Genomic DNA, 19657 nt, shown 5'->3' on the forward strand with positions numbered 1-19657 from the left:
ATCCCAGCTACTTGGGAGGCTGAGGCAGGAGAATCGCTTGAACCTGGGAGGCGGCGGTTGCGGTGAGCCAAGATCACGCCATTGCACTCCAGCCTGGGCAACAAGAGTGAAACTCCGTCTCAAAAAAAAAAAAAAAAAAAGTGAGAAGAATAAGTCAATGTGCACTAAAGGGAGAAAGGTGAATATAGATTATTAAATGTTCATACGATGAAATAACATCATGTTATAAAATATGGATAAGAAAAAAACATGTTAGATTACTAAGTAAAAAGAGCAGAAATTCAAAATATGTATTTAATTATGTTTTTAAAAATTCATGTTTACTTTGTAAGCATAAAACAAGAATAAGATAGACAAGTGATATATATATAGCAAAATACTGACCATGGTGGTCTTCAGCGTATTTCATTTCCTCCTTAATATTTTTTGTATTTCCCAAATTTTGTATAATTAGCATGTGCCATTTCTAATCAGAAAATCCTGTTATGCAATATGATAGGAAACATGGTATTTACTTTGGATATGGTCTCCACTATTATGCTGAGACTTACTGCCCATCTGCCCTTCCTTTACAATCAAGTATCATCAGATATTCTAACAGGTTCCTTTCCTTGTGTGTGTGTGTGTGTGTGTGTGTGTTGTTCCACTTTTCACAAGAAAATTTTAAAAAATTACTATATACTAACAATTACCATACAGAATAAAATATGGAGAGTTCCAGAAATGTTTTTCTGGGGTTGAATTTTATATCCTGGAAGCAATATCAATACTTTTGAAACTTCATTTTTTTTTTTTTTTTTAAACTCACCTATAAGTAAAGCTTTGAAACAATACATCCATTTGGGGTTTGGTACTTTTTTAGCCCAGAAATGTCTTTATTTGGAGAAAAAACAAAAGGTGAGGACCACGCGTGGTGGCTTATGACTGTAATCCCAGCACTTTGGGAGTCAGAGGCAGGTGGATCACTTGAGGTCAGGAGTTTGACACCAGCCTGGCCAACATGGTAAGGCCCTGTCTCTACTAAAAATACAAAAAGTAGCCGGGCATTGTGGCGCATGCCTGTAGTCTGAGCTACTCAGGAGGCTGAGGCAGGAAAACCCCGAATCCCTTGAACCCAGGAGGTGGAGGTTGCAGAGAGCCGAGATCGCACCACTGCATACCAGCCTGGGCAACAGAGTGAGATTTCGTCTCAAAAAAAAAAAAAAAAGTATAAATGTTTAATATTGAAGAAATCTAAAGTCTTTGGAAACTTGTTTTAAGTCAATCCAGAACTGGTACTTACTAAGCTGACCGTGCTTGGAAAGGGAAGAAAAGAATTGTCAGGCACAGGTCCTTCTGCCAGCTTCCTCCAAACAGCACATGGGGCCATTTGGTGCCCAGTGCAGGTATGGCCCGTCTCCAGCTCCCAGGACCAATTCAGGACTGTCTGACTCTAGTCCTATTTTCTGGGGATCAGCATCAGATTCACTGTGATGAATCTCAACTCTGAGGTAGTGCACCAGATTTGGCCCCTACCTGTGAGTTCTATTCTGCTAACCTGCCTTGTGACCAACTTTTTTTTTTTTTTTTGAGACAGAGTCTCACTCTGTTGCCCAGGCTGGAGTGCAGTGGCGTGATCTCAGCTTAATGCAAGCTCTGCCTCCTCGGTTCATGCTATTCTCCTGCTTCAGCCTCCCAAGTAGCTGGGACAACAGGTGCCTGCCACCACGCCTGGCTAATTTTTTGTATTTTTAGTAGACATGTAGTTTCACCATATTAATCAGGATGGTCTCGATCTCCTGACCTCCTGATCCACCTGCCTTGGACTCTCAAAGTGCTGGGATTATAGGTGTTAGCCACCACACCCGACCATGCTCAACTTTTCTTGATACTGACTTGAGTCCTTCCGATCACAGACTTCTTCCTCTGAATACAACGACTTCATACATGCATGAATAAAAAGAATGAATGGGGTTATTGGAGCTGTAAGCTTATATGGTTGTAATCCTTACACACTGTGTAATACTGAACTGCTGTGGGCAGAATCTAGAGCAGGATCTATCTTGTCAGGCCTCAGTGGGCAAAGTAGCATGATCCTCGACTCCTGTTGAACTCTCTCCCATTATCTTGATACTAAGTCTACTGGGTCCTAGTAATCCCATAGTTAGGTCAAGGAGTTTGAGGTTCCTTTGCAAAGAAATGTCTATTTTAGTCTAAGTTGACAGATGTGGCCTAAGAATAAATAACATTAAATCATTTGAATATGCTGCATTGGGGAGACACAAGTTATTTCCATTTTACCAATATTCAGCCTTCTATATAGTCAGGGCACCAACCTCCTGCAGATCGATCTGACATTGAGGTATTTCTCACGGAGAAGAGAAGAGAATGATCCTGGAATCCTCAGATAACCTTTCTTTTTCTACTCCTGCCTTGAAGAAGTTTAGAATCTGTAGTCCTGGAATTGCAGTTAGTGGAATTGGCAGCCTTGCACCTATCCCTGTAGAAAGATGTACACTGAAATAAATACCTTTGGCACAATGACATGGCTTAGATGGCATTTCAGAGCTAACAACAGGCATCTCAGCAATCTGCCATCTCATTGACATTCCACCACATGCCTCAAAATTCTTCAGGCAGGCCCTACTAAAAAATCTTGCAAGGCATGTACTTCAGGTAAATTCTAACCATAATTTAGGTGCATTTGAGTGATTCCAGATCTTCAGATATTCATCACTTGGCAGGACAAAGAGTCCAAAAGAAATAGTGTGTGATGACTTTTAAAAGACTTGAACAATGAATGGTCAGGAAGAGTTCTCAGGAAATTGCTTTACTCTTACTTAATCCAGCTCTTAGTTTTTAAAATTAATTCAAATGTACTATATTTGAAGATTTCCCCTACAAGTACAGTAGTAGCAAATGCACAGCATGTAACCTGTGACATAACAAGATAGATACTAAAAAGGACTCTATATCTTCCTGGGGAGCAATTTTTCCCCCAAGTAATTGGTAACATCCTTTTCTTGATCTCTGCAAAATGTCACCATTGAGATCTAATCTTCACGAAGCTGAGCACTTTTCTTGAATTCCCTGTGAATGAATGAAAGGGAAGGTTTAGCCAGTAGAATTTTTATTCGCTTTGGGCAAGCTACATTCCTAGATGCGAAGAGTTAAAAGGGTATATGGGGCATCTGCAGAATAAAGTTTTGGAAATGCCTATAGAACAAGATCAAGGTTTTCTTAAACTATAGGGTCTGGTGGATTTGCATTAAAAGGAAGCCTGGAATATTTTGGATTGTACTGTCAAGCAGACTTTTCACTGAATTATGGGTTTTATTAGAACACCCCAAAATAAAGAGCAGCTCGTTCTTTAGACTTCCAGCTTTTAAAAACTCAGCTTATGGTTTACAATTTAGTTATAATAAAATCCTGGTTACAATGATTTGTAGATAGACACATAGATTTATAAAAGTCTCTGAAATTATTAAAGCCTCAGAGTAGTTTATAATGATGGAAAAACCTCCCAAAATTAGTTAGAAAAAAATCACCAGCATTTTGACACAAACCCATTCATAATTTTACAATCAGTACTTGTGTTTTAGCAAAGATGGGGGAATGAGACTTTTTATATGTTGCTGGTGGGTATAAATTGCTACCAACTTTCTGGAGAAAAATTGGCACTATATATCAAAAACTTTAAAACAGTGCATGTTCTTTGGCCAAATAATTCTACTCTGTGGAATTTATTTTAGGGACATGAAGATACACACACAGATTGATATACAAGTATTGTTCATTGCAGCATCATTCATAATGAAAAAGAATTGAAACAACATAAATGTCTAACAAGACAGTATTGTTTGAACAGATTATTATAAATTCAAGCAATGGAACACCAATCAGGCACTAAAATAATCTTGGAAGCATATTTAATAAATAAAAAAATCAGGGGAAGAACAAAGGACTAAATGCATAAATATTTATTATAGAAGTAATACTCGAAACAAATATCTATCAATAATGGACTGGTTGGGCCCCGAAGTTTGAGGCTTGAGCCCAGGGGTTCGAGACTACAGTGAGTTACAGTTGTGCCACTGCACTCCAGCCTAGGAAAAAGAGCGAGACCTTGTCTTGATGATGATAATAATAATAATAATAATAATAATAATAATGGACTGCTTAAGAAATTGTGGGGAATCTGTAATAGAATGCTACGCAGTGTCAAAAAGAAAGAGTATATGATAGGGACCCATCTCTAATACATTATGAGTAGAACAGTAAATTACAGAATAGGTTGCATAGTATGCAACCATTTGTGTAACGAAAATATACATTTATGTCTATCTATGCACAGGAATTTCTGGAAGTCTGCCAAAGAAACTAGTCACACTGGCTGCCTCTGGGGAAGTGAGAGGTGGGTTGGGGGTGGGAGGGAGACTTACTTCTTGTGTAAAATTGAAAAAAAAATTGAAGAAAATGATGCAGGGGGAAAAGCACATAAAAAATGTCTCAAGGTCTAATGGGACAGCAGGTGATGAAGGAGAGCTAGCTTGGTTCTAGTGAGCACTGAGCCTAGTACTGGCCTAGTCCTAAACGGGACTGCCTTTACTTCCCTGTCTGAATGTGTAATTATGGCTACATCATCCACTTACTGGCTGAGGCTTGCACATGTAATTAGTTTTATTGCTGTAACTCAGTTGCTCTCAATCTTGCTTGCATATTGGAATACCTGGAGGCATACAAAAATATAAAAACATACCAAGCTCCACCCCAGACCAATTAAATCCAAGTATCTGGGGTAAGAATCTGGCATCCAGTATGGTTTAAAGGCTCCCCAGGTGATGCTAATGTGCAGCCAGGGGTCAGAAGCATTGTTTTAATCTGGGGCCTTGATTTGATTGAAAATGCAAATGCTCCTACAAGGTCTCTGTAATTTACTATCAGTAAGTTATGGACTTCCTGAGAATAGGTAAAAGGTTAAGTGAACACTGATCCTTTCAAAAAGATGAACACAAATGTTGAGGTCAGGAAAGGTGGAGACCAAGGAAGGGGAATCAGGAAAAGAAAATTCAGAGTGAGATAACCCATGTCCTAGTCCGGCGTCTGGCACTTCTTTTTATTTTTAATTTTTTCGAGACAAGGTCTCACTCTGTCACCCAGGCTGGAGTGTAGTGGTGTGATCTCAGCTCCCTGCAGCCTTGACCTCTGAAGTTCAAGCAATCCTCTCACCTCAGCCTCCCGAGGAGTTGGGACTACAGGCACACGCCACCATGCCTGGCTGATCTAAATTTTTTTTTTTTTTTTTGTAGAGGAGAGGTTTCACTATGTTTCCCAGGCTGATCTCAAACTCCTGGGCTTAAGGGATCCTCCCACCTCAGCCTCCCAAAGTGCTGAGATTACAGGTGTGAGCCACCACACCCAGCCTCTGCCACTTCTTGGCTGCACGGCCTAGATCAATTTATAGACCCTCTCAGTGTGATCCTCTGTGGCAACTGTATTAGTGCAGAGGTTTTGAAAATGGCCTCAGAGAAGAGGAAAGAGGAAAGACGTGGGGATTCCATGTCACCTTTACCCTTTTGTAGACTGGCTTTTCAGTACACTTTACTTTTAATAAATGATTGCCAGATTTTAAAAAATTCCTAAATCACATAGCCTCTGATGTCTCTTTAGTCTAAGATCTTTGATTCTAAATGTAAGCCAAATAGTAAGCCTAAATGTAATGCTTTCTGTATTTTTCTCATCATTTTGAGTGTTGGAGAGACTGTGAAAACTTCTACTGCTTTCATTTGGACAACCAATGGCTTTTCAACCAAGTTCTTTTGTTCTAGTTCCACAGGCAGCAATAATATATATTTTTAAGCTGTAAAGAATAAATAGCCCCCCACTGCTCATTCCTTCCCTAGAGTGAGAAGTTCTCCAGTTTGTAGGCCAACTCACGCATAACCTCTATACCAGAGCTGGGACCGGGTGAGGCATTTGCCTTGGGTGCAAAATATAAGTGGCATCAAAAATCTCAGTAATCAGGATAGGTAATATTTTAATGTAATACTTTAAAAATCTATATTAATGCAAAAACCCCATGATAAACAAATAATCAACATTTTATTTATTTGTCTTTTTGAGACAGGGTCTCTACCTGCCCAGGCTGGAGGCGGGATCTCAGCTGTCTGCAACCTCTGCCTCTTAGGCTCAAGCAATCCTACTGCCTCAGGCTCCAGAGTAGCTGGGACTACAGACATGTGCCACTACGCCTGACTAATTTTTAAATTTTCTGTAGAGACAGGGTTTCACTATGTTGCCCAGGCTGGTCTTGAACTCCTAGGCTCACATGATCCACCCACCTCAGCCTCCCAACATGCGGGGATTACAGACGTGAACCACTGTGCCCAGCCCAACATTTTAAATAGAGACAAGATCACTAACAGTTCTGTGCCGTAACAGACAAAGCCTAAGCCAACCAACCAACCAACCAAACAAACAAAAAATCTTCACTCATCTCATCTTCTTCCAGACCCAATTCCATATTGTCCAATGCACTCACCTCAAAGCTAACATTTAGGAATTTGTATAAGAATGTATAGCTGGAAAACATTAACAAGTTTGGAAGAAGTATTCGGAAATTTTGTGGCTCAAATAGATTTTGGTAGGCCGAAGAGACAGAAAAAGACAAGAGAAAAAATAAAGCAATAGAGAACACTTTGGTATCTAAATTTGTGGTTAGGAGAAGATATTTTATATTTATCTAAAATTTAAAAGCGATTACCTTTTTTAACATCTTGATAAAATTCAGAATGGGAGGTTGAAAAATTTAGAAGGATAATAACAAACTGAAAAATTCATATTAAGACCATTTCGATCATTGAGAAGGCGGAACAGGCACTTTAATTACTTATGTGTTTTCCATCAGCACGTGCTGTGTTTCATTAATTTATCACACACTGAGCAATTAACAACTCTGACTATATATCTTGTCAAGATCTTCAATGTATAACCTGCATGTGGTCTGAAATGAATTGGTGATAGGAATATCAACTTTCCTACAAAGTTGATTTAGGTGGAATTAATATAGGCTTTCATCTGGGTTTTGAACAAAAATATTGCTTCCCAACTTTCTGAATACTCTAGTGATGGCTACTTTTCCTTGGTGAACTCATTGGAGGCAAGATTTTGAAGCACAGGGTGGAAGAACATTTTACAGAGGGAGCCAAGCTTTGGTGCACACCATCTGGCTAAGAAAAAAAAAAAAGAGACAGACTGTCATGTGGCCAACATGTGGCTTCTTTTACTGGACGATCTAATTTTCATTCATTTAACAAATGTTTATTAAGCATCTATTATACTCCTGGCATTGTTCTAGGTGCTGGATTCAGGAGTGAACAAAACAGACAAAAATCTTGGCCTTATTGAGCTTTACATGAGAAGTCATCAAAAGGAGATGAACGTAATGGGATAAATGATTATTTGATTGAGAAACATACAACAAAAACTGAGAAATAAATCAATTGCCTTGATCAACCTGACATGAGTAATGCCCAAATCCAGTCCTCTTCCAGCTCACTGTTTTAGGTCAGAGGCCCACTTCCAATGTCCACAGGTATGGCATGTTACTAAAAGCAGAGTGTAAATTGATCTAAGTGGTGCTGAAATGGGAAGTAAATTAGGCTGGTGGGAAGCACTGTCATTGGAATACAAGCCTGGGCTTGTTAGATCATGACCAATAACTTCAGATTTTTATGTGAATCTCTTGACATTTTTGTGCTGGCAGCTAATTAAAAAACCTCAATAGTACCACTGAATCAAAAACAACACTTCTGCAGGCTAAGGACCATGAGTTTACACTCTTGGTCTTAGGTTTGAGTTCAGCAAAGCCGGAAAGTCTTCAAGGATTGGGGGGGGTCCAATTTGTAGTAAGTGCAGGGCAGTTAAGAAAACTCCTAAACTAGCTAAATCATCCTTGATCTGCTGGGTCCCAAATAGATGTTTTTTAAATTTTTAAATAAAAAGAGTCCCACTGTCATCCAGCCTGAAGTGCACTGGCACGATCTTGGCTCACTATAGGCTCTGCCTCCCGGGTTCAAGCTATTCTCCCGCCTCAGCCTCATGAGTAGCTGGGATTACAGGTGTGCGCCACCACACCTGGCTAATTTTTGTATTTTTAGTAGGGACAGGGTTTCACCATGCTGGCCAGACTGGTCTCAAACTTCTGATCTCAAGTGATCAGCCTGCCTTGGCCTCCCAAAGTGTTGGGATTACAGGCGTGAGCCACTACACCCGGCCCCAAATAGATTTAGATCATGATTTGGGGTGACCTGACATCTTACTGTCTGATTTTAGTACATATTCATTCATTTGTTTATTCATTCATCAAACATTAGCTTCTCTGGCTGAAACACTATTCTACTCAACTTAAAATGAGCTCCCATCTGACAAGCCTCTTAGAGTCTTCCAGTCTACTGGGACTTTGGTGGCCCTTCAAACTGTAAAGTACAGTGCTTCCCTTGATATTGCTAACCCTGGATAAGCACAAGATAGATATATTTGATTGGAATAAGAGTATTACCCGGGTGCATTTTCTGAGCTTGGTAAAGATGTCACTGAGGTACTATGCTTCATTTAGATTCTAGAATATCTGCTACATGACTTGTAATGTGCATATTTTCTCTTTCAGAAGATGCTTCATCCTAGTTTTTCATCTTCAACATGTTGGCCCTGCTCTTGTTTCCACTGGACAGTTCCACTTAAGAATCTCAGTTTTTCTGCTGTTACAAGAATGTTCCTGTAGGTGGTGCCATTTGCAGCTCTCAGCGTCTCCCTGTGTCGGCTTCTCTTTCTTTCCCAGGAGCAAATCCACTTTATTACTTGGCCAGACAGCTCTTTCCCAGCTCTTGTAGGGTCTACAATGCTCTTCTGGCTGATTTCTAAATGGTCTTCTGGGTGACCAGCGTGTGTCTCCTCATACTTTGGGCTAATTTGAATGGCAGCTTAGGGAACTGCTTCTCTTGAACTCTGCTAGCAATCCATTTTCCGTACTGTATATTAGCAACGAGTGCTTCTCATTTTGTATTGTTTATTCTTTGAAGCGCATGGCCCGTCTCACCAAATAGATTATAAAGCCTTTAAGGGCTTTGTATGCCTCAGGCATCTGGCATAATACACTGCCTGGGACAGGCAGTCTGCAAGTGTGTGTTTGTTGACGATGTAGGTGGTAGCATTCTTTTGTTTATTCATTATTTACTGAGTAGCTGTTCTAGGCTAGGCTCTCTTTCTGGTGCCTTGCAAACAGTTATGAAAAACAAGGTCCCTGCTCTCAAGAAGCTCCTAATTCAGAGGGGGAGAGGGCAGAGAGAAAGAGAACACTAGAGAATGACAGTGAGATGGCGCTTATGAAGCAGCCATGCTAAGTGACTGGGAACAAGAGAGGTACTGTATATTGCCTGTGTCTGATTACCTCTATGGGCCTTTCCTTCCCCAGGAGATCCTTTTAGAAGAGCACGGCCTTTTCATTCTTTGACTGCAGAACCACTCCTTAAGACTAAACTATGCCTTTTACTGTTTTTCTTTTCCAATCCCCAAAGGACAGGGTGATACGATCGTGGGGTTGGAGATCCATCTCAGGATACCATAGAAAAGGTGACAGTCTTCCTATTTTTCTCTGAAGTTCAATGTTCCTTGGGTATTGCAATTTGCTTTTCAGCTCATTAGTCCTTGAATTCTCAAAATGGTTTATCATCTTACTGTCTGTGTGAGGTGACATGGAATTGCTGATTTACTTTAAGGTGATGTAGGTACCTATTTATTGAAAACCTTTTCATTCTTTAACATGCATCTCAATGCCCCTTTTCCTGCCATATCTTTTCCAGTTCTCCCCTTCCTTTTTATACCTTTATATTGTTACTTCTACCCCAAATTTTATACAAATTGATTTTAGTCTTTCATTATAGCTGCTTATAAGACTATAAGCCTATGGAGGGTAAGGACTGTATTTTATTCATTTTAGTATCACTCTTATCCTGCACCTTCACCTGTTATTTACACATAGTAGGCAATGAATAAATGCTTGTTGACTGAATGAACTGGGATTTTGTAACGTGATCCCTGTTTAGTTGCATGTTTTAGAGTATGTGCTTGTAGAACATGGTCAACTATCAGTTGTTTCTGCATGGGTTCCATTTGTTTGACTTAGTCTCTAGGAATATTTGCTTGGCAAATGCTCTCCAGATAATATGAAAAGGTTTTTGGATAGATCTGGGCTCAGACTTGGAATTTCTTTTCCTGTTTCCTTCTTGACACCCATATATGGCTTTATCACTGTAGCATGCTGGTTTTTCTTACTTCCTGATTTCTCCCCAGTATTTGAAACATTCTCCTATTGATTCATTGTATCCATTCAAGTATCTAAGTGCCAGGGAGTGCTCCTGATGTTGGGGGGAAACAGGGGGACAAAACAGACTCTGACTGTATCTACAGCCTGCTGAAACAGGCAAATTCATCAAACAATAGGACAATTCAGTAAAAACAGATTACCTGATAGCCTGATGACTCATTTTAAAAGACATTTTTGAAAGTCTCAGAGGATCCTTGGGTAGGAAACCAGACACTTGAAGCTTTCTGTTTTGTGTCTCTCCAAAGCTCACATACAGACATATATTAGGAGGATGCAAACTTAAAATTTTTTCTCCTGAAGCTACTATTTTTGCACACTGAATTTCAATCTTTAATTTCTTTAGTCACTTGATTTTAAATTTTAATTTCATTGCAAGTCTAGCTGTTCTTTGTAGGCATTCACATACAAGGGTTGAGGTTTGCCCTCTCTGCTCTCCAGGCCAAGGTGAAATTTAATTATTTTCTAGGCTTTAAAGAGAGAACCTAAAATGTACATTTTGTATCTTGACTTGCTTGATTTAAATTCTGGTTTAGAGTGTGTGTATGTGTGTGAAAGGGTGGAGTAATGGCAAATGAAAGAAAGAAGGAAGTTACACACCTGTTGTCTAAGAACCCTATATGAATTCTTGATCTGTAGCAAAAGCAAAGTCATGACCATACCTTACACTCTGGATCAGCAGGTTGCACCAGGGACACTTCAGAGAACACATGAAACGTGAAAAAGCGGTTCTCGTCATAAAAGACAATTTTCTTTGAAGATCTCAGGTTCCTTTAAGGCAGGAAGCAGTATGAGTTTCACCTCCTGGACCTGATTGAACGAGATTATTTTCGTGTGCTATTTATCAGCAGACGATCACAATGAAATATGCACACGACACTTAACTGCCTCAATCAAATATTGCAAACCAAAAAAACTAGAATGCCACTTTGCTGGGGCCACCTTAGTTTCTCTTCTATTTCATTGTTTCCTTTCCGTTTATTTCATATTATTTAACATTTTCCCATAAGTCATCCATAATTCAATCTCAGTCTAGAAGGGTAAATTCGATTACTCGGCGGTTAAACATTGTGTGCCTTGTCAGAAACTAGAGAACTTGTGAAACAAAAACAAAAACAACTTAAAAAAACAGAAACCACCAACAACCACCAAAAAAACAAAGGCATGAAAAGTTGGAACCTATCGAGAGGCTGCTGGAAACTTGGGCAGCTTCCTTTCTCTTCTCAGGATTTAGATTTCTATCTCTCGTTACTTTGCGGACAGCTTCGCCTGTGAATCTCCCCCTGTGCCTCTGGGCACCGGTGCCAATTCCTTCCCTTCCCCAGTTGCTCCCCACAGTATAGAGGATCTTATTTTCTAAGACTGCACCGGGGTCAGAGGTGACACGAGAGTTTCTAACCGAATGGCGTTTTAGAAATAGGAACGGGAAACACAGAAGCGGCTGAGGAGCGTCCCCGCGGAGCACACAGGCACAGCGCGGGAGCCGCGGACGCCAGCGCCGGCGCCGCAGGGAGCGCGTGCGGGGCTCCGCGGGGCCGCCTCCCGCGACTTCAGCAGGGGCCGCGGCCGCGCTCCCGGGCCGGTGGGCTGAGGCAGGCAGAGACCGCCATTTTCCCGCCTCACCACGCCCGGCCGGACGGCAGCCGCAGGTCGGCGGCGGTCTTAGCACGCAGCGGCGGCCGCCGGCTCCGGCTGCACGTCGGCGGCCGGGGGCGGCCGTGACCGCGGCGCCCGCGGGCTCTGCCGAGGGTGCGGGAGCAGTGGGCGTCCGCAGAGCCCGACAGAGCCGGCCCAGCCCGGGAGCCGCGCGGGCGAGGCGAGAGCCGCACTGGGAGGCGCGCCGCGGCGGCCGCGAGCCCAGGAAAGCCTTCCAGGAGGGGCCGGGCGGCACCGCCTCCCGGCTCCCCTCCTCCCGCGCCCGTCCCCTCCGCCTCCTCCCCTCCTCCTTTCGCCGCCGCCTCCTCCCTCCCGGATCTGTGCTCCAGTTCAGAGAAAGAAGAAAATGTGTGTGTGTGGCGAGGGGGAGGGCGCGCACTGAGCAGCCGCTCCGCGCCTGGCAATCGGGGCAGGGGGTGGGCGTCTGGCGGGGGCGGAGGCGGAGGCGGAGGAGCGCGCGGTTGCCGGGCGGGCCGGGAACCGGGTCTGCGCGCGAGCCGGGCGGTGGGCGCGGACAGGGCCGAAGGCGCCCGGGAGCCGTGTCAGGCGGCGGCGAGGAGCGGGCGCGCCGGGCGCGGGGAGCCGTCGGCGGCCGCTCGCTGCGGGGACACCCCGGTGGATGAGCTCTCGCCGCCAGGCGCACGGCGTAGGGGAGCCTCGCAGGCGGCGGCGGCGGCTCGGGGGGCGAGGCCGGTCGCCCGTTCCTGGGGAAGGAGGCGCGGGCGTCTGAGCGAGGCCGGGCGCGGCGGCCTTCTCTCACGCGCCCCCCGAGCCAGCGCCCGCCTCCCGCGCCCGCCTCGCTTCTCCCGTCGGCCCAGGCCATCCGCTCCCACCGCGCCCCCGGCCCACCTGGTGGCTCCGGCCCTGGCCGCTGCCCCCGCGGCGGTTCCCGGAGCTCGTCCCGGCCGCGCGCCCGGGCGGCGGGGGCTCGGCGGCCACCGCTGCCTCGGGGGAGCGAGGGCGGGAGGGTGTGTGTGCGCGCTGTGAGCAGGGGGTGCCGGCGGGGCTACAGCAGAGGCACTTTGGAAGAATGACTCTGGAGTCCATCATGGCGTGCTGCCTGAGCGAGGAGGCCAAGGAAGCCCGGCGGATCAACGACGAGATCGAGCGGCAGCTCCGCAGGGACAAGCGGGACGCCCGCCGGGAGCTCAAGCTGCTGCTGCTCGGTGAGTACCGCCCGGGGCCCCGCCGGGCCTCTGCGCCCCCAGCCCACCATCCTTGGCCCTGCGGGACAGCTGCCCTCGGCGTCCCCCGCCCCCCGGCGCCCGCGGCTAGCCCCTACCCTCCCGGGCGCGCCCCCGGCCACTGCCTTCACCCGCGCGGGCGCGCGGGCGCGTTACACACACACACACACACACACACACAACGCGGGCGCGTTACACACACACACACACGCAGCAGAGGGGTCGCGGCTGCCCTGCCGGGTGTCTCGGCTTTTTTCTTTTTGGGTCCCTGAGGGCTGTGCCTTATCTGCTGTGCATCTGCTAAATGGCAGATCACTCCGGCCAGAAGCGCGGGGGTGGAAAGGTGGGCAGAGGGGTTGAACTTCCAGTGTCGTGGCCGCGGCATCCCATGGGGTGGTGGCGCGGGGAGCCGTGTGTGTGGCCCAGCGGGTGGCGAGCGGAGCTGGGGCACGTTGGGGGATGGCCTGCGGTGGGGTGGCCGGTGTGCATCCATTATCAGTGCCCTCTGGGGTCAGGAGGGAATGGGGGAACGGTGGGCAGACTCGCAACTGGATTCCCGGAGCACTGATGATGAGGAAGCCAAGTGGTTGGCCCTCCAAGGAAAGGGCCTGTGTATTGGGGGCGGGGCGGGAGGGCGAGCCCAAATGTGTCACAGAAGTGCTGTTCTCTAGCCACCAGACCATCGAAAGGAGGGAGCCTAGAAGAGTTTCTTGGCTAGTGGATGGTGACAGGCGTGATTCTCGTCTGCACCATTGCTTCTAGATAAAGATGAGGGTAGGGGAGCGTTGTGCTGTGTGGTTGTTGACAGCGACCGGTATCTTTTGTTTAATGAGGCAACCCAGATGTAGGCCTGAATTCACAATAGTTACTGCCGAAAACCAGTGCAGTCTCTCAGTTACTCTCTTGGCAACAAATAGAAACCTTTTGTTTAAAACACATAGCATTTTAATATCTTTGGAATCTGGGCTAGAAGGAAAACGGGAAGCATACAGGAAAAATTTTCCTCTAGTCTTGAAAAAAAATTCTGCTTTAGCTCTAAGTTAGCAAGAAAATGCCATTTCTCAAATAGAAATTTATTGATGATTATCTCAGAGAGGATGTTCAGAATCAAGCGATCAGGATTCACATACAAGCCACAGTGACAGAACCCTGAGCTATTGTGGTAGGAAGAGCAAACAGCTTTGCAGTAACAGGCCTGAAAAATGTCTTGTGTTCTGGATATTTGCATGTATAATAAATGTGTTTCTCAAACATTTCTGTAAGAAAAGAATATTGTACTGTCAGTTGGTGTTTGAGAAGCATGCATTTTCTTTCTTATCTTGAGCATTCCATTTGCTGGCTCAAGGAACCAATTGCCTTTGGGAATGAACTGCTTATGTACTGGATCATTTACAAGCAGGAACAAAATATACTGATCACACACATAGTTACTAATAGTTAATTCACATGACATGCTTTATGTCTTCATTTTGAAACTCAGATAAATGGGCACATGTTTATAAAGAACTGAAGGCGAAACACTAGATGAAAGAGGTGGGCTTAGGGGAATGAAGCCAGGGAGGAGGCAAACTGCAGTTGGAAAGTAAAGATTTTTTTTTTTTTTTTAATTCTCATTTTGAGCTACTTCTAATGGCTGAAAACAGGCAGTTGAATGTTTTCTGAGTTCTCAAGATTGAGAAGAAAATAAAGAACAAAAGAAATATGTAGAGTGTTTAAGTGCATGATTAAGGGGAAAAGCACGTATTTTAGAGAGACTTGTTTTAAGAATTGTTTTGTTTCTTCTGTTGCCCTGTTGACAGTCTTTGTTTCTGTTTAACTGTGAACTGGGCAGTTGAGGTCTCTCCAGCCAACCCTGTTTGCCTGAAAAGTGACAGCTCTGAGTTTCCCAGCAGCTAAGAGTTGAAGCCCAGGGAACCGGTTTGTCAATGGGCCTAGGTTTGAATGTTTAAGGGAAATACAGTTACATGGATGCTTAATTCCATACTGTGTGTTTAAATAACACTGTGCTTTTAAAAATGAACTTGGAGATAATTTTCTGAGAAAAAGTGTAAACCAGTTTTACTGCTAAAGTGGTGGTAGTGTGGAGAACTTTTTTTTCCTCTTATTCGCGGAACATCATGCAAGTATTGTTACTGCTTCATGTTCTTGGTATGTTGCCTTTGCGACATAAATACCACAATACACTATATAGTAATGTACGCTAAATGTGGATTTGTGTGTGCGTGTGTGTGTATGAGTGTGATTTCAGGAGTTTTTGAATCCAGGACGGTTGATTTCAACAAGGAAGATATTAGGGAAGGATTTCATTTGAGGAATTCCTGATTTGCTGCTTTGATGAGTAGACTGAATGTTCTGGTTCCTTCTATCATTTAAACAAAACCTGTCCAGAGGAGATTATAGAATGTATCCATTCACAGTTTAAAGATCTACTCATATTTTTAACCAGTTTATGGAGGAATAACTGTATTTTGAAACGAAATTCAGTATAAAATTGTTTTCAAAGTAAATTTTAGTTCAAGACTTGATGCCATTTTAATGGAAAAGGATTTGTTTGACAGGGATAAAAGTGGGTACCCTTGCATTTGCTCATACAATTATTTACTTTTGTATATTAATAATATGGAGACATTTAAAAAGGCAAGTAGTAGGTACCTGACTAGATGAAAATATGGCAGTAAAATTTGGGCTATTTTGATTTATATTCGGCAACTGTGCTAATCTTCCAAATTTATTCCATATGCTTATATATTATATATTTTTATTTTAACTTTAGAAACATGAACCCTGAAATCTACCACTATAAGAATATTACATTAAATTTTGAATTATTTTCTTGTTGTCTTTTAACTTACTCATTCTTTGAATTCATTTATATTAGTGTTTATTTTGACACTCAAAACTTAGTCTCTGCATTCAATGTAGATACACAAGAGCATACTTCATTTTTACTTGGTTAATGTTTTTGTGTATTTTGTAGGTGTAAAGCACATATTTCCTTTAATTGATTAATTTTCATGAATATTCACTAAATATTTCTATTGGTGGTACGTAGATAACCTCATTTAAAGTAATTTGTCTGTAAGTCTGTGTAATACAAATGGCCTTGAATGTCTGCTTCATGTTACATATAGTTATCCTGAAAATTTTTTCAGTTCCTAGAAGAAACATTTTTTTCCTATTAACCTGTTCTTATTTTACATGTTTTTGAAGTCTTTTACTCTTTAGATCTTAATTATCAAATAGGAAGATTTAGCAAACCCCCTTTAATTGATTGAATTATCGCTATTGAAACAGGCAAAGTTTAGGCCAGTCTTTTTTTTTTTTTTTTTTTTGAGATGGAGTTTTGCTCTTGTTGCCCAGGCAGGAGTGCAATGGCTTGACCTCGGCTCACTGCAACTTCTGCCTCCCAGGTACAAGCGATTCTCCTGTCTCAGCCTCCCAAGTAGCTTGGATTACAGGCATACGCCACCACGCCTAGCTATTTGTTTTTATATTTAGTAGAGCTGGGGTTTTACCATGTTAGGCTGGTCGCGATAGGCCAGTCTTAAATGGAAGACCTTAAATGCTCTTGGAATTCTGAACTGAATTTTGTATATGAGCATAGATTTTCTTCCTGTTGTACACTGCAGACATATGAGAGTATGGGTTGTGTCTGTTTTACTCACTATTAAATCCCAGCTTCAAGCACAATATCTAACTCGTAGAATGCTCTCAATAAATATTGGCTGAGTAAATGAATTTATTTATTACCATCCTGCTGGAGATTAGAACAGACAATAATGAATACATTTATAGAAACATAGGAATATATAGTGTTTTTATCTGTGGCAGATATAATCAGGATCTTAAAAAATTGTGCGTAACTCTTTGAGCCAATTGATTATAAATGCATTCCAGGATAGGAAGTGTTAATGTAAGATGTTGCATCACACATTAAATCAGTGTATTACAGTTCTGTACTGGATGCATTTGAGAATGGTAACAGTCATGCTTAAAGCATGAAAGTTTAAAGAAAAGAAAAGCCGTTCTATATTTTTATTACTTTTTATCGTGTAGAGGCTAGTTTAACCCTCTCATCTTTTTACCATACAGTTTTCTCCATGGTACAGGGCTCAGTGAAGTTTTAATATTCTGTAGACCACAGGTGATGCCTAACTGAGTGTTTGTGATTGACCTATACAATAACATGAGCAAACCCACTATAATTAAATACAGAATTTCAGGAATTGGAGTTAAAACATTTTTGATATGAAGGATATGCATTTGTACTGAAAGCTGTACAGTTTTAGACCAAGAAAGGGCTTGGAAGGCTGGAAATGCTGTAGCGAATTTAAACTGTATGGGGAGTTAATTTCTAAACATCTGGAAAAGAGCACGCTTTCCACTACCCCTCAGTAAAGTTCACTGGAGTGGGTGTGTTGATTGCCTGGATTAACCTAGAGGTCAGTGCCATCTAGGATGGTGACTTAGAATCGTTGAATGAAAGCCTTGGTTTAAGTAGCCTCAATAACAACAGCTCCCTAGAAATAACAAAATAATGGTGTTTATGAGACTGCTTTAAGGACTAACAGGTTTTATTTTTTGCTACTCTTTTAGTTTCCAAGTGTTGAATATGTTTCTGAATGTCAGGATTTATTTGGATACAGTTCCCTTTTTTTGTTGTTGTTGAAACAAAGTACTTATAGTTTATATCAGAAGAGCAAAGTGGGAATATCCTCCATAAAAATCAAAACTGTGGCTCTGACTGTGTAACAAAGCCTTCAGAGTAAGATTTTTGCATTGAACTATGTAGATTCATTGTCTGGATCTCCATATAATGTCCCATCCTGTACCCCTATATGCTATTTCTTCATATGGCAAATCTGGCACAAATTAAAACCCTGCTGAACAGTGAAAATATTGCAGGTTTATCTATTCACATATTTTAAAGTAAGTTTAGAAAGGAGAACCAGAAGACTAATTCAGTAGCTATTTTGTTTAATACAAATAAATTTGATATAATCTTTTTCATTAAAAAAGAAAACCAACTCAGCTCTACTTTAGGAGAAATGGCTTATGTTCAATTTTCAGAAGTGCCTATTGAAAACAGTTACGATTTTTATTACAGATGAATTTTTTAGGACCTGAAACAGGCTTTGCAGTTGTGAGGCTGCGGGCTATGCTAAACTTAGCAGAAAAAAGGAACAGATTTTTCTTTATGATCCAGGCAAACTTAACTTGAAAAGAAATTAACAAGATTTTCTAACAAAGGTTTTGATTCCAGCATTCATATTAATTTTTCCTTAGGGGGAGTTATTCGTTCCGTTAATATTAGTGGAAATGTTGATTGGATGTTGTAGAGGGAAAATAGGGAGCTCAAAGGGTACATCTTGGAAGAGAGAGAAGCCATTTTATAAGGAGGTTAGGATTGCTTTCTCCCTGAGAAGGTGGAGGGAATCTGTTTCCTCTGTATTGGGTTGAGGAAAATACAAGTATGTGAAGCAACAAATTTAAAAGTCGAATTTCCTGGTTGGAGCGGGAGGCAGTCACATTTTTCAAAGGAAAACTTTTGTAATGCCTTTTAAGTCATGTTAAGATCTCTGTAGACTTAATCCTAGGGAAGTGTGAAATAGCACTAGAAGGTAAAATGTGCGATTGTTGGTAATTAAATCTGTGGCAATAACTGACTACAGTAAACCGTGAACGTTTACTCTTGTTCTGCCAAATGGAGTAACATTAAAGAAAGAGCTCCCCTCAGACCCAAACACAATTTTGTGTGAATAGCTGTTACTAATAAAATTATAGGAAGTTATTCAACAAGCACCTTTGATTTGTTACATTACCGATATGTAAAAATCTGTCTGATTTCTCATCTAACGTGTAGTAAAAAGGACCTAGGCATACTGACAAAATTAGTTAACACATCCTAGGTGGTCATCAATGTAGGCTTTACAAACAAAAATAAATGTCCATATTGCGGTGCCGAGAATCCCAAATTGGATTCACTATGCAGCTGTGTTGTTAACGTTTATACATAGCCATAATCAGTGCAGAATATTTTGTTAAAAACCTTTATGGTTAATTTTAAAGAACAAAATTAGTATTATTTAAAAATCAAATTATGAAGATATTTCATATCCATTTTTTCAACCTAACACTTGTCAGTTATTAAAAAATATTTCTTCTAATTTTTTTTTTTTTTTTTTTTACCAGGCATAACTTAAGAAGGAACAGTTTCATGACAGAATGCTAGTCAGAGGAACAAGTATGAGCACCTAGTATGTGCCAAATAATGTGCTGTATGAAATGCTCCTTATGTCTTATTTGCCAACAGGAAAGACTAAGCACTTTGCACAGTTCTTGTTTTGTAGCTGATGTCCTCATACTGACATGCCCTTCTGACTTCTATCCTTCCTGGCTTTGGCTTTTCTATTGGCATACACAGAAAGAGACAGAATAGTCTGAAGGCCATTGTAGG

General features: G+C 42.2%; 2 protein-coding genes across 3 annotated transcripts in view; one reads left to right on the forward strand and one right to left on the reverse strand.

Annotated features, from left to right (window-relative positions):
- Nucleotides 1–1756: 1756 nt before the first annotated feature.
- On the reverse strand, nt 1757–12853 carry LOC116269998 (translation initiation factor IF-2-like). The gene is made up of 2 exons (XM_031654132.1): nt 11023–12853; nt 1757–3069 (listed from the first exon to the last, which is right to left on the reverse strand). Exon 1 carries the CDS (start codon nt 12837–12839, stop codon nt 11481–11483), a length of 1359 nt encoding a protein of 452 aa, XP_031509992.1. The 5' UTR covers nt 12840–12853; the 3' UTR covers nt 1757–3069; nt 11023–11480.
- The window catches only part of GNAQ (G protein subunit alpha q), a 323595-nt gene continuing 316414 nt past the window's right edge, over nt 12477–19657 (forward strand). The window contains exon 1 of one of the 2 annotated variants that reach the window (XM_031654133.1): nt 12477–13182. In XM_031654133.1, coding sequence (XP_031509993.1) covers nt 13047–13182 — 136 coding nt within the window. In that variant the 5' untranslated portion in view covers nt 12477–13046. Of the gene's footprint in view, nt 13183–13366; nt 13544–19657 lie in introns of those variants that run through there. The other variant, XM_017949945.2, reaches the window with a different exon arrangement.

Source organism: Papio anubis, chromosome 13 (assembly GCF_008728515.1).
Source record: "Papio anubis isolate 15944 chromosome 13, Panubis1.0, whole genome shotgun sequence".
In the NCBI taxonomy this organism is placed as follows: domain Eukaryota; kingdom Metazoa; phylum Chordata; class Mammalia; order Primates; family Cercopithecidae; genus Papio; species Papio anubis.

What these genes read in the sequence shown, in the direction of transcription:
- LOC116269998 (XM_031654132.1), bottom strand. Translation starts at nt 12,839, where the DNA reads ATGGCCTGGGCCGACGGGAGAAGCGAGGCGGGCGCGGGAGGCGGGCGC.